Source organism: Galleria mellonella, unplaced genomic scaffold (assembly GCF_026898425.1).
Source record: "Galleria mellonella isolate WM207_F2 unplaced genomic scaffold, CSIRO_AGI_GalMel_v1 utg32, whole genome shotgun sequence".
Classification (NCBI taxonomy): Eukaryota; Metazoa; Arthropoda; class Insecta; order Lepidoptera; family Pyralidae; genus Galleria; species Galleria mellonella.
This window is the reverse complement of record NW_026442075.1, coordinates 3,680,209-3,694,703: the sequence shown is the minus strand read 5'-3', so window position 1 is coordinate 3,694,703 and position 14,495 is coordinate 3,680,209. Positions and strand designations below refer to the sequence as shown.

The window sequence follows — 14,495 nt, the reverse complement described above, 5'->3', positions numbered from 1 at the left end:
ATTTTTGTAAATTGATATTTATACGGTACATAGGTAATCCTAAATAAATATTATTTTAACAATCTGACCTTACTAATATAATAAAATCGTAACTAGACGATGTCTGTATATGGAAGTTACTTAAGAAAAAATAATATGAGAGGCCTAAATAAAACCAATAGATGCCACACATTAATCTTTAAAAATTTTGTTTGTCTGTTTGTGATATTCCGGCGTAACGCAAAAACTACTATACCAAATTTGATGTAGTTTTCACACTCGTATTCTTAAGTATCTAACTTAATACCTGGTATATGTTTTAGCTTCATACGCCATCTAAAACTAGTCTATAATAGCACAAAATCTTTTAAAATAATAAATATTAATAAAATAAAAATTCAACGAGTAATAGTAGAGTTACTTGTCAATTGTTTTCGGTTAAAAATTTGAGTATAAGTGTAAGTAACTAAGATGTATATGAATAATAAATGTCATTTAGCTTAGATCCCCGAAACCAGCGCAATAATAATATAATAACGTAATATTTCTAAAATTGTTTACGCCACAATCCTACGAAATCATTCAACATTACATTTCCGTGTTAATATTACGATCGTAGACGTCACAAATAAAATAATTATCGTTACGAGAAAATACACAGTAGCAAGAAATAAATTTCCTCTTTATAGATTTAATTATTATCAGAGAGAAACATCTTCGTCTATAACAAATTCATATAAACTTGAGTAGCCGTTATTTGATTTATTTTTTTTAAAAATTCTTCATGGTGCCTTATGGTAGGAGAATAAATATTACTTGATGAGATTTTAAACAAAAAGTGCGTAGAAATGATTTAAAATGTAGAAGTAAGTGTAATGAAGCAGTGGTGTAAATATAGTTTTACAATAGATTATTTTTAAGACGCAAATTATATATATATATATATATATATATATATATATATATATATATATATATACATATACACACACACACACACCAAAGTTTACAACGTTCAAGAGATCTTTATTATTACTGTAACTTTGTGAATTTATCATATTCCGATACATTTTATTAACTGCTCTATCGTAAAAATGTAAATAGTAAACATATTATTAATATCGGTCTAATATATGCCAAGAATATCAAACTAAATAACAGAGCACTGTGAAAAGGGCCCAAAATTGATTGGTAAATAAATATCTATATTATGTACATATTATACTTCATACCCTTTACGTTCGCAGAAGAAAATTCCACTGGATACGATTATTTAGATTCTAGCATGTGAAGATGAATTCCCTTTTTTTATAAAACTTAGAATGGCAAGCAAGCTGACGGCTCACCTGATGGAAAGTGGTAACTGTCGCCTATAGACATGAACAGTACCATGGACATAACAGAGTATACTGTTTCGCCCATGATACCCCCCCATGCGTTGCCATTCCTAAGGACTCAGGTGTTATTCCTCTGTACCCTGTAAATTCACGCCATATCTTACCCTTCAAACCGAAATACAGCCATGCAAACACAACTGCTTTACGGTAGAATCACGAATGGGACAGAGGTACCCAAGCAATCGACTTTTATACAAAAACTCTCCCTGTCGATTGCGAGTGGTGTAATGATAAAAGGTGACTGTGGGCACCATTTCGAACATTCCACAGAATACAATCACAAGCGATAGAACACATAAAGTGAAGCAAAATCTCGCCTTAAACTTAACGGCTCAATGTCGCCTGTGAGCTTGGGATTGTCCACAATGGAACGCAACGTAGTTTTTTTGCCAACACAAGCTATTTCATAACTGGCCCTTCTCCCTCTCCTAAGCAAACTAAATCAACCTATCTAACAATACTGAGTAGTTATAGCGTGATAGAGATAAACTGAGTCAGCGACGTCCGGCCGTTCGAAAATCTTATATATAAAATTCTCGTGTCACGGTGTCTGTTACCAAACTCCTCCGAAACGGCTTTACCGATATTTATGAAATTTTGTGTGCATATTGGGTAGGTCTGAGAATCGGCCAACATCTATTTTTCATACCCCTCAATGATAAGGGTGACCCACCCCAAAATATTTTTTTTTTTATTTTTTTGACAATTTCTTTATTTTTATTTAATTATAATTTAGCATTGAAAAATATATACAACTTTAAATTTTTATCGTTTTACGATCAACACCTGTATTTTAATTGCAATTTTTATACTTCGCAATAAGTGGTAAAACAACGTTTACAGGGTCAGCTAGTAATAAATAAAAGTCTAGCTGTCAAAAAAAATAAAAACAGAACGCATTTAGCAATGTCTTTGTACTTAGAAAGAAATTCTATCCAAGAGGAATTATTTATTTTGTAACATATACATAAGTAGTTCTTACCTTAAGCATGGTGAGTATTTTCCGCGACAACTCATAATCGAAGTTTGTATATTTTGAATCTGTCATGTCATAAATGAAGACGAGACCAGCTCGCTGAGTCTCCAGTGACTGGAGGGCCACATCCAACTGGTATACCACGCCCTGTTAATAGAAAAGATGTTAAAATATTAATTAGTGACACATTTTACAATTTAGAACTATGTACTTAGTAACCTTAAGGTACTTACTAACTCAGAGTATATAGATATATAAATAGATCGACTTAAAAACGTAAAACTCTAAATACTAACAAAGTAACAGCGTAAACCGATATTCCTTAATACGAGTAGGAATGAAATGACTTTAAACAAGTTTTTTGCTTCGGTGCTTCTGTCCTACTCATGTTTCCAGCCATAAAGCAACGTAACTTGCATGACCATATTTTGTTTTGACGGAAAATAGCAGTAAAATTACAAGGTACGTAAACCACCACGGACGGCAGTGTTTTGTGAGGTGATGTTAGAAAAAATTTTCTTTTGCCTTCTGAATATTGTTTTTAAATATGTATGACTGATTACAAGTACAATCTGATAGAGGTTTTATTAGATGGTAAAAATGCGTAACTAGTTTGGAACCTTGCCTATTTCTGTTATAAAGCAGCGATCAACAATGCTGTTATGGCTTTTCAATCTGAAGGGTTATGATAAATATTTGTTTTACATATACAATACATAAATCTAATCTAATAAGTCTAATAAGATTCAATACATTTTCTAGCACAAGAAAAGTAACATTTTAATAATATTTATAGCGAAGCTTATAGCTTAGTAAAGCGATATTGGAATTGCCAGTAAATTTTTTAAAACAATAGGAAAATTTTCAAAATTTCTAATTACTTATTTTTTATTTTTTTTTTATTTTTTTTTTTATTTTAATAATAATAAAAATACAAGTTACAGAATTTATGTTACATTAGCATTCAGAAACCACGTAGATTTATATTAATACTAAATACATTAAAATTATTTAAATTGTACTTAAAAAGTACTTATATATAAATAATCCCCAAGTTGCCTCACATCGATATAAAGGTTCATAATCCTTCATAAAGGTAGCGAGCGCATAAGGGAAACAGATGCTATAATGCAATTATGCAATCTATGATTTCGAGCTACAGTAATAGTCACTTTGTATAAATTAAGGTCCCGAGTTCAATTTTCGGTTGGGCCATTACTTAAATGAACATTTCTAAATTGGCTCGGATCTGAGAGTTCTGGGTTGCGTCACCACATGTCTATCCTAAGCTGAGGATCAGATAATTGATGTGACGATATGACATTTAATATTCTTAACGTTTGTGTCTAAGAGAATAAGCGGTAATTGCCATTTTTCATAAAGTTGAATATTAACTGATTTGGCATTCTAGTGGTTTGAAAATACCCAAATTTAAAATTGGGAAATATGCAAATAAATCATATGACTTAAATCTAATAATCAAAAGCACACTAATAAAATTATTTTTTTATGATGGTCATTATTTTACACCACTATATGTAAAATGATTTCAGTTCCATTCTGTATTATCATCATCATCGTCATATCAGTCTTTAACTGTTCACTGCTGAACATAAACCTTCCTCTTAGTGGGTTTTCCCAGTAGTTACTCACACTTGGCAGGCGGGTTGGCAATCGCTGTTAGGCTTTATTTATTTATTGACCATATTACAAAAAAAAGTCTAGTACAAAAGGCAGACTTAATGATTTTTAGATTTAATGTTTTAAGAGAGACACCGCTGTCCATCCTTTGCCCTCCCTTAGTCGCCTTTTACGACACTTACGGGAAAGGAAGGGATGGCCTATTCTATGCCGGAACCACAGGGCGAATCCTCCTTTATTATGTATTTACCAAACTGATTGATGTGATAAACGATTCGATAATAAGGTTATGGAAATAACCTTACGCAATTTCAATGCAAATATATACAGCGAAAACGTATAATGCAATGTGTAGTGCGTGTTACGATAGACTCGTACAAGTATTTGTTTTTTTTGATGTACACTTCTTTTTTACTAAACGTTTATTCACCTGCAACGTCGTTTGATGCGTTGTCTGTGTGGGGAAATGTTTATTCGCCGTGAAAACCGCAATAGCTGCTCCGGTCGCATCGCGTGTTGGCTGCAAAGATATATATACATTACATATTTTAAAATATATAATGCATTAAAGAATTAAATTGAAAGAATGTTTTGGTCCTTCTAAATGAGGGATAGTATTGAATTTTATAGATATAACTATATTTTATATATATAACTGACAGTAGGACTTGGTGCTAATTCTACTATTTTCTCACATTTCCTATTATCTATTTGCAAAGTGAACTATGGCCTAGATATACCAATAGGATTTTAATAACAAAATACATTTTTACTAGTTTTACTTCGACTTAGTTTTCCATCTTTCAATGCCTCTCTCTACTGTAAAGATCCAGTATTGATAAATCTCAGGGTATATCAGTAAATCTTAGGTTGTCAACATGAGTTAGTAAATGTAAGGATTTTATAAGAAAATATATCAATTTTTAGACATTTACCACCTCTCTGATAAAAATATAGAAAATTTTAGATTTACCGTAATTCAGGCTTTTGCAGTAACAGAGACAATATTTAAACATGTTTAATGCGTGGTGCTCGTTCTCGTGGTTAGGAAGGTAGGTTAAGTTTGGTTTAGTGAAAGGCCGAAAACTTATCGTTTTTTTTTTTTATAAAATTCGTATATTTACCAAATCATGTTGAGAAATCGTAAGATTTAGCAATGTACTTTATTTCACAGTTACCTGTTTACCACATAATATTAAAATTACAATTCATCAACTTCGTGCACGTGTATCAGGGAAACGTTTTCCCTTCCTTCTATACAATGCCTGCCTGCCGAATACGTAATTTTTATTTCCCCTATAAATACAAAGAAAAAATGTTTAATGAAAACTAACCAATATAGTAAACTTTCCAGTTTCAAGTTCTGCCTTGAGCGGATCCTCGAACGGTGCAAACTTGCTAAGCCCTTCGCGGCGACGTGTGGCCTCGTGTTGCCGCCAGAGCGCGAACGCTCGGTCCACATCGAACTTGCGCGCGAGCAGGAATTTGATCGCTGTCGCTCGGGACACGCACACTGCACCCGCCTCGGTCAATGTGTCTAAAAACGCTTTCGTCGCCTGGAACCAAACATAAATTAATTATAAGATAGCGAAACACTGCTATATTGGTCTTTAAGAATTAGGTACCAAGTCATCAAGTCTCAAGTCTAAACAATCGTTTATAAGTTGAGTACAATCAAAACAAGTATTCAAATATTGATACTGTTCATATAGGAGACTGTTACTACTTTCAATCAGGTGAACCGTCAGCTAATATGCCATTCTAGGTTGTATAGAAAAATATATACAACAAAAGTACGCATTATATACTCTCACATCTCCACACTCTTCGATATTTTATTAAAAAAAGAATTTCACTAAACTATAATGTACACAAACACAAACATAAATCACGCTGAAAAGGTGAGAACAAGTATTTTCGTCTGCGCTGCATACATGTGTAATTTCTATCAAAAAACATGAAAAATATGAAATCAAATCATTTTTAATTCAAACAGTTCCTTAATTGGAAATTTCCGACTCCTCAATTAATATTTTTTCTCAGTCTCTACACAAATATACCCCATATGAAGCAATCCTAGAACTGCGTAAGGCTTGGCAAAGGGGGCAAAGCATCAAAGACTAATGTAAAAGAAGGAAAATTCAAAATAAAACTCTATACTAAGGCGCTTGACCACTGTCATAATAGTATAGTTGGTATAGCCATACCCTCCTCTTAAGAAGAAACATCCGTGCCAAGTAGCGGGACAATAATAAGTAACTAAAGTTAAATTATGAAAATTAAGTATCAAAGCTAGAGAGAACTTTCAATTTGTCTAAGGTTTCATGCCTTAAGCAAATCGAAAGTCCTCTCTCGCCATGAATGTTTCTTTCCAATCTTTTAACGTATAATTTATAATTTTATCACGTCTTCATCTATGACCATACTCTGGAACGAAAAGGATTTAAAAACTTATTTCACCGAAAAACCAAGGTTACCGCTAAAATACACTGCCTGCCTGTGAATCGGCAAACAATGGGTAGTCAACAAAAAACAATTTATAATAAATACATTTTAACACATATTGTAATATATTAAATATTAAATATTTATCAACCATTCCACAGCCGCAGAATGTTTTAACTAATTAATAATTGACATTAATACAAGGGGTATTAATATACTGTAAGTTATTCCTTTCCCGTGGGTGTCGTAAGAGTAAAAGGTGACTGAGGGAACTTAATGGTCGAAGGATAGACAGCAGCAGCAGCAGCAGCAGATCTTTAAAGATCACTAAAGCCCAACTGTGGCTGCTAACCTGCTTGCCAAGCGTGGCAACTACTGGCAAAATCTTCCCTAATAGAAGGAGCCCTATTAGCAGTGGACAACTAACAGCTGATATGATATGAATATATATGCGTAATATTTTCTTGTAATTGTTTGTAATAATAATGAATTTAATATTGTAATCTTATGAAGGAAACAATAAAAAATATCTATCTAACTAAATTAATAACATATTTTAAAAGAATATATTACAACGAGACCTTTACCCATAACCTATAATAATTACAATTTTAACTTTATTTAAAACAAGATTTTATACGCAGACATTGTGATAAATTTCAGGATCTATTATCATACCCTGATCAAAGTCTGTCATGTAATTAATCATTAAGACATCATAAATTAAGCTGCGTTGTTTTATAACAAAATTCCAACTGTTACCTTTTGACTCCACCAGATCAGTTCAATAGTACTTCATTTTTACCACAGGTAGGTACTATATTTAATCTATGGACAAAACCATAGATATACTGGTGATACATAAATATCATTTTGATTGATATTGATTGTATAAATAGCATAATTTGATAGTTGTTTTTATCTAGTAAACACATAATATCCATAACTTGTGTTTTGATTAAAATAAAAAAAATTAAGATTATTTTTTGGTAAAATTTTTATTTCAGTTTAAGCAATTATATACATATTTTAATAGCATTTTCACTGTCATTTTTACATGTATATGGAGCATAATATCAAATAACAATCGTAAAATATCTGAATATATTTTTATGTCAACTACTTTATAATTTTATTTTATTTTCCCATAATCTTTGTAATTCCCTCCATTTTTTTGAGATTTTGTACAATGATTGGTAGCAAGTGTTTGAAAATAGATTTAAAAAGACATAACGAATTAAACAAAAATATATAAACATGCCTCATTCACTTACATCTAATAACTATAATACATCGCTACTACAAGTTTTATCAACACCTACCCTCAAAACTTTTAAAAAACTACGACGAAATGCTATTTCCATTGCGGGCTGGATCGACGTCTTAGTGTCCGGCAATGTAGGTACACAAATATAAATAATACAAATAGATTTCACTATTCCGTTACACTCTCTATCACGCGAACTTCAACCCGAACTTGTAAACGAATCGTAGTAAATCCTCAAATGATTCAGCGCGTGTCCACTTCGTGACTTAGGCCATTGCAATTATTGTCACAACTTGGAGAAAACGAGCGCACCGACACCTGTTATTAATAATGACACGGTACAGTGACTACTGGAAAAAGGCACTTGAGTGGTACGATACAAGCTGGCGGGATGCGGCCGTTGCATATGTATGTAGATGCAAATAAGCCGTCGGGAGACAGCGGGTTAATTCTTCCGGGATGTGTTTCCTGCGGTGCGGGTGTGTGGGTCCCTGTATATTATTATGGAGCAGCACGCGCTCGCCGCACGAATCTACTAGCGTTACGTGATTACATCATTCGATCGTATATGTTTATAAAACAAGTATATTTTCACTGCACAAACAGAAACTTTAAACATGACAAAAGACACCGATGTAATATAATGCTCAAGAGATGAGCAACAGCGTCCCTCTTAGAACATTAACAAAATCTAACTACAGTTACCAACCCGCCTGCCAAGCGTGGCAGCTATTGGCAATTTGTGGGGGGAAGCAGCAGTGAATAATTAACAGTTGATATAATAATAACAACGCTTCGCAATAAGCAGGTTTTGCTCCGCCAGCCAAGCAAACGCCAGCTTAAAATGTCAGAAAATTAATAATCACGTAATCAGGTCAAAAACAGACGAAATAAATGCTTCTAAATCTTCCGTAATTCGGCACAGCACAATTTTATGTCAATGATACGACATAAAAAGAAAGCAAAATGTCTATGAAAACATTTTTATTTTCCATATACGTCCACAATATCGTCATAGTCAGTAGAAAATTTAAAATTCTCAATATTTCAAAATCTCTATTATATGTGCAGATGAAATCTAGTCGTTAGCCATACATAAATCTATTCATGCAATAGAAATGTCGGTAAAATATAGTCTATATTTTTTTTCTGGTCTGAAATTTCTTACATCATATAAAACAATTTAAAAACTACAAATACATTTTGAGCCTCCTATATTATTATAACTTATAAGTTGAACGGGCATGTTAGTATGGGAAGCATATTTTTTTTTTCGGATTTTCGCTCGTTTCTTCGGCGAAAATGTTTTTTTTTATACAACTTAGAATGACAAACAAGCTGACGGCCCACCTGATGGAAAGTGGTAACTGTCGCGTCGTATAGACATGAGCAGTACCATGGACATAACAGAGTATACTGTTTCGCCCATGATACCCCCCATGCGTTGCCATTTCTGAGGACTCAGGTGTTATTCCTCTGTACCCTGTAAATTCATGTTCAGTTTCACTGGCAGAACACTCCATTAAAAGTAAGCTAACAATTTTGATTTCACTCAATTGAATCGGGGTTCTGGTGAATAACGCACGACTACAAAAAAGATGGGCACACATATATATATTATATATATGTATTATTATAATTGACAAATTCAGATGATTACGTTACTGAATGTTGCCAATAAATAATTATGGTAAAGGCAATGATTATTTAGGCGTAAAATAAATAAAACGCTTGAAGTATCATAGCGCAAACGGTGGATTTCGTCATCGAAACACAACTGTGCAATAACAAAGCGATGATCAGACATAATTAAAACCAATTCATCACGATTCACACCTAACAATATATTTAATAGTACTGGAAATCGCAAAGGTGGTAATAATCTATAGGCAACGGTTATTATTTTCCGTCACGTGGGTAATAAAATGATTATGGACACCTAGGGCTATTAACGTATATTAAACGACTATGCCTCCTAATAGCTACCCTTTCTATGGTATGCACAGTGTGACACCCCTAAGGATTACGATATCTATTGTTGCAGATAATAGCAGTTATCAGGCCCTGAAAAGCACAATTTTTTTTTTCAATAAACTATAGAATTCAATTCCCTTTGCAACATTTTATTTTCATTTCGTCTTCACTTTGATATAAACATCTCGTGACTTTATTAATACTGAATTATTTTGTCTAAACCAAGAACGTGTTCACATCACATACGTATTATATCTTAGATGATAAAATATACGTAATACTACGTCTGTAGTATAAGAACAATACCACTCAAATCGGTTCAATACTGATAACAATATGCGTCACGGCCAAAAAATAAGGGCGAATAGAGAACTTTTTCCCTTTTGAAATTGTTTAAAAAGCATTACCCTCCTTTCTTCGCATCAATCGGATACTAAAAACAATCAAATGGAAACGGATGACAATGAGTAACGGCAACTTCTGAATAGGTACCAATTTGTTCGTTAAACTTTTCACTAGTACTAGTGAAAGATTAGTGAATAAATTATCTATACTATGTAATGATAATGACACACGACTTCACACGAGCCGATGACGCGTCGTTTAGTTGGGCGGTGACCGCAGGCGTGGGTGAAAAATAACTTTATGTACACGTGATGCTTGGGTGTGGTGCCGTGGAACCTTTGTAAATTATAATCACATTACATTTCGATTATAATATGAACTTAAAAATATGTATCCAGAAACAAAATTACGAATAAGTTACTTAGTTCGCGCTTTCCTCGTGGACCAACTGTTATGGATAAATAATAATGTCATTATGTCAGTACAAGCAAAATAAAAAAAAAAACTCCTGTAGTACAATTGTTTTTAATTTCTAAAATAGCTTTCACTTTCTGTATACAGAAGAATTAGTCTGAAAGGACGACAAAATATATAATCTCAGCTGCATGTACATACCAACATGTAATTGCAACATCTATTTAAATACATAATTGCCATTGCCTTGCCTTTTATTTACTTGGGGTTGGCGCAGTATATCTTCCTCATCCACGAACCTCTATCAGCGGTCATACCTAGACTAACTCCTCTTTTATGCATATCCAATTTGAGACGGGCCCCCACTAGATAGAGTGACAACTTCGGATGCAGGTGGCTGAGGACCGTTGCTTATAGCAATCTATGGGGGATGCCTATGTTCAGCAGTGGACACGTAACGTCTGATATGATAATGATGTATATGTAAGGTGTTAAGTTTTCTTTTATTTCTTCGCATGACATGACATAAATAATAAAATATGTGAACACATGAAATAACAATAATAAATTAAATGGCTTGTAATAAATCAACAGCTATTTGAAATATAAAAGATACATATTCATCTTTCTTTTTTTCATGTTAAAAAGAAATAGCCTGTACTCAACAGCGAACAGCGAAAGGCTGAAATTTTGACGTTTAGTTCAGGTCTGGCGCACCTAAATAAGCAAAATGGGTAAATTACGTAGAGATACGGTTCAGTCTTTTAGTCAAAAATATAACAAGAAACAAAAGCACTACGGCTACAGTAAGAAAATTGGGTGGTACCTTGTTAAATACGTTATCCTACAAAAAGATACGCTCTACCAAACACATTGTATCTCTAGCCAGCAAGCGTGAACCGTCACATTTAGGTAACGAAGAAAACCTGATACCAACATAGAACAAAATACGCTCGTGTAACCCAATAGTAATTGTAAAGCGATTCTATAGTAAAAAAAAAAAGAGATAAACGTAGTAGGTACATTGAATTATATTTGAATCAAATCGGGGACATTTTTTATAAGCCCAAAAATAAAAGGATAAGTACCTACTACCTACATTCATTTTTCGAACACAGTAAATTATGAGTACTTAATTTAGGCGCGTTCTACTTGGTACACTTGAAATCCTATAAGATCAGAGTAAATTGAATACGGTAGAGGGTCCTCCATCATGCGAGCGGACCTAAGCGTCCGGCCTGCGCCACTCTCCGTCACTCTCACTTAAAATCACTGATTTATAACGTTGATTTCCGTTCCCACTGGTTTCTCATATCATTATATTATTACTTAAAATAATACTGCGAAATTGTACTTCATATTGATGTTTGGGATTTCAACGGAAGTACTCATAACGTAGTTTTAAAACGATTGCACCGCACGACGTCAACGCCAAGCGGCTAAATATACTCCAGACTCGGGACGCAAGTAAACAATAATTCCGAAGTTGCCTACATGGTTGTATCAAACAAAAATTAACGTGGATGCATATTGAAAATTTTTTAATAGGAATGAAAGTGAATCATGGAGGTCAAGTGGTCCATCGTGACAAATTCATCAAGTATTAACCAGAATGGTTTCCCGGAGAAACACATGGTTAGTAGTAGTAGACCTGTTGGGGTATATTACTAGCATTAAAGCCACTAGTCCCCATTACTAACAATACCTTCCCGTCGGGGGGGAAAGGGATTGTTAGTAATGGAGACTGAGAATCCCATTGCTAGCAATATACCCAACCAGGTCGACCTCCTCGTGGTTCTCCCTGGAAACTTTCATGGTTAATTCCTGATGAATTCATCATGATGGGCTAACTGGCCTGTTTTCATTCTCATCTATCACCCTTCACTGGTGCTCCGCCAGCGTATCCCGTTAGCGCAGGTGGGGTTACCATACCAATTTCACCCATAAAAAAAAACTACTATTAATGTACTTATTATTATTATTATTATCAAATTGTATTTTTATTTATTTGACTTTATCCTTGCTAAATTATAAATTTTATAATAAGTTGATTTGTTTGTTACCTCTTAGCACCTTAATGGCTCAACAAATCATTATGAAATTTGATATAATCACACTATTTAAGATGCAAGGACAAACTGCAATTATTATTGGTAATAAAAATATCTATCTACTGATAATGTCTTGTCTAGAAAAATTTGTTTTTAAAAATTCAAATTTAGCACATTGACTGGATAACACCAAAGAGAAACTCAACAAAATTAGTGCTTCGATCCCATTTATATTTCTACCACTAAACAGTAATGCTTACTTAGTTGTTCAAAATTAAGAGTAGCATATAACAATATGGAAAAATAACATACTAGTCTTCAGGAATGGCATTATGTGATAAGTCATAGGGGTCAGTATACCCTTTAGAGAAAGAATTAGCCCTTTCTGTTTTTTTATCAGAAAGCTCTCTGAGAGTTTGTTAAAAAAATAGATAAATATAATTTGGTTTTTACTAATAATTGCCAATATGCATATCTATTATATTGTAGCATCACTTATTTATTTCCAATACCTATAATAAACACTATTTAAGTAGAAGTAGCTACACTTATTATTTGAATTTCTTTAAAGAGTAATAAAACGTGGAACTGTTTCGATCCCATTCTCATCTCCAGTAACAAATCGGAAGCGGAAATCGGCCAAAATGATAGTTACCTTTGTGAATTCCAAAGAATTTACAAAAAATGTTTGATACTTATAAAATTAAAAGATAATGAAATCAGAAATAATTACATAAATAGATATAACAGCTTTAAAATAAAAACAAAATATTTAATAAAAACAACTAGGGGATACTAAGAAATCAAAACAAACATTGATGACATGGTCAACGACGCAAGTTAGTGCGACCGATTTTTAAAATTATGAACATTCGTTCCTAATAAATTCATAATACATACAAAAACATGCACCGGTGTCTAAAGATCAATAGAAAAATATTTCGAAAGTTTGTATATATTTAAAAAACAAGATTAACTTACCAATTCCTGATCGGGTGACAGAGCCACCGCCATTTTTTAATCCACTGACTGACAGATTTCTATAACTGACAGCCGCCACTAAAGAGCCGCCACTAAAATAGCATAGATAAACTATAGTATCTGCAGGTTATAGTAAATTACAATCATAGACACATTACCTAGTAAATTTCATAAATAAATTAATAGATTATGAGTTAAAAAAAAAACAATATATTTATATATTTAATCCGTGATTAAACCTTATTACGTTATATTAAGCCTATGCCAGTGGGGGGAAAAGGATTGTTAGTAATGGAATTTGACAGCCCCATTGCTAGCAATATGCCTTATTAGGTCGACCTCCACGTGGTTCCCCCTGGAAACCATCGTGAACAATTCTTGTTGAATTCGTCACGATGGGCTAACTGACCTACTTCATCCTCACCTATCATCCTTCACTGGTGCCCCGTCGGCGTGTACCGATTTCGCGGGTAGGGTTACCATTCCATTATCATCCATTAAAAAAAAAGTCTATGCCAATCTATTAAACTAATTACACCAGGGTTTCTCAAAATGTATTAAATAAGTGTATCTTCGCTGATGTGCAATTATAACGAGCATGACCAAAGAATACAATATTCTCTATCAAGGGAAAATGATGGCATATACGCAATTAAATAGTAAAAAGAAAATTGTCAACTAAACGATAAATTTAAAATTGAAATTAAACAAAATTTCTCCAAGAATCGGTACCCTTTGCGCTGCAAAACAAGCATCAAACTAATTTGACTAAGTAATTAAAATACACGTAACATTTATTATCGTTTGCTCTTTTGTGGCCCTTTATTAAAAAAACCTTATGATAGACCGTTTTTTGGGGGTTCGCGGTGATCTTGAAATCCTAATACCCTGCATTACACCATAAACATGCCTAGTTTAACGTATTTATATTATAAAACGTAATGGGGTTGACTCTGAGGTTATTCTGAATCTGGAAGGTTGACTTCAAATCTAATATGTATTTATTGAGATCCAATATCACGGCG

The 14,495-nt window shown here is 33.3% G+C and overlaps 1 protein-coding gene across 2 annotated transcripts in view; it reads right to left on the bottom strand.

Annotated features, from left to right (window-relative positions):
• Positions 1-13,559, bottom strand: part of LOC113510750 (tyrosine-protein phosphatase non-receptor type 9) — a 50,951-nt gene extending 37,392 nt beyond the window's left edge. The window contains exons 1-4 of one of the 2 annotated variants that reach the window (XM_052896241.1): positions 13,471-13,559; positions 5,328-5,549; positions 4,424-4,513; positions 2,359-2,499 (exon numbers count right to left, since the gene is read on the bottom strand). In XM_052896241.1, coding sequence (XP_052752201.1) covers positions 2,359-2,499; positions 4,424-4,513; positions 5,328-5,549; positions 13,471-13,503 — 486 coding nt within the window. In that variant the 5' untranslated portion in view covers positions 13,504-13,559. Of the gene's footprint in view, positions 1-2,358; positions 2,500-4,423; positions 4,514-5,327; positions 5,550-7,760; positions 7,903-13,470 lie in introns of those variants that run through there. The other variant, XM_052896240.1, reaches the window with a different exon arrangement.
• Between the last annotated feature and the right edge of the window lie 936 nt (positions 13,560-14,495).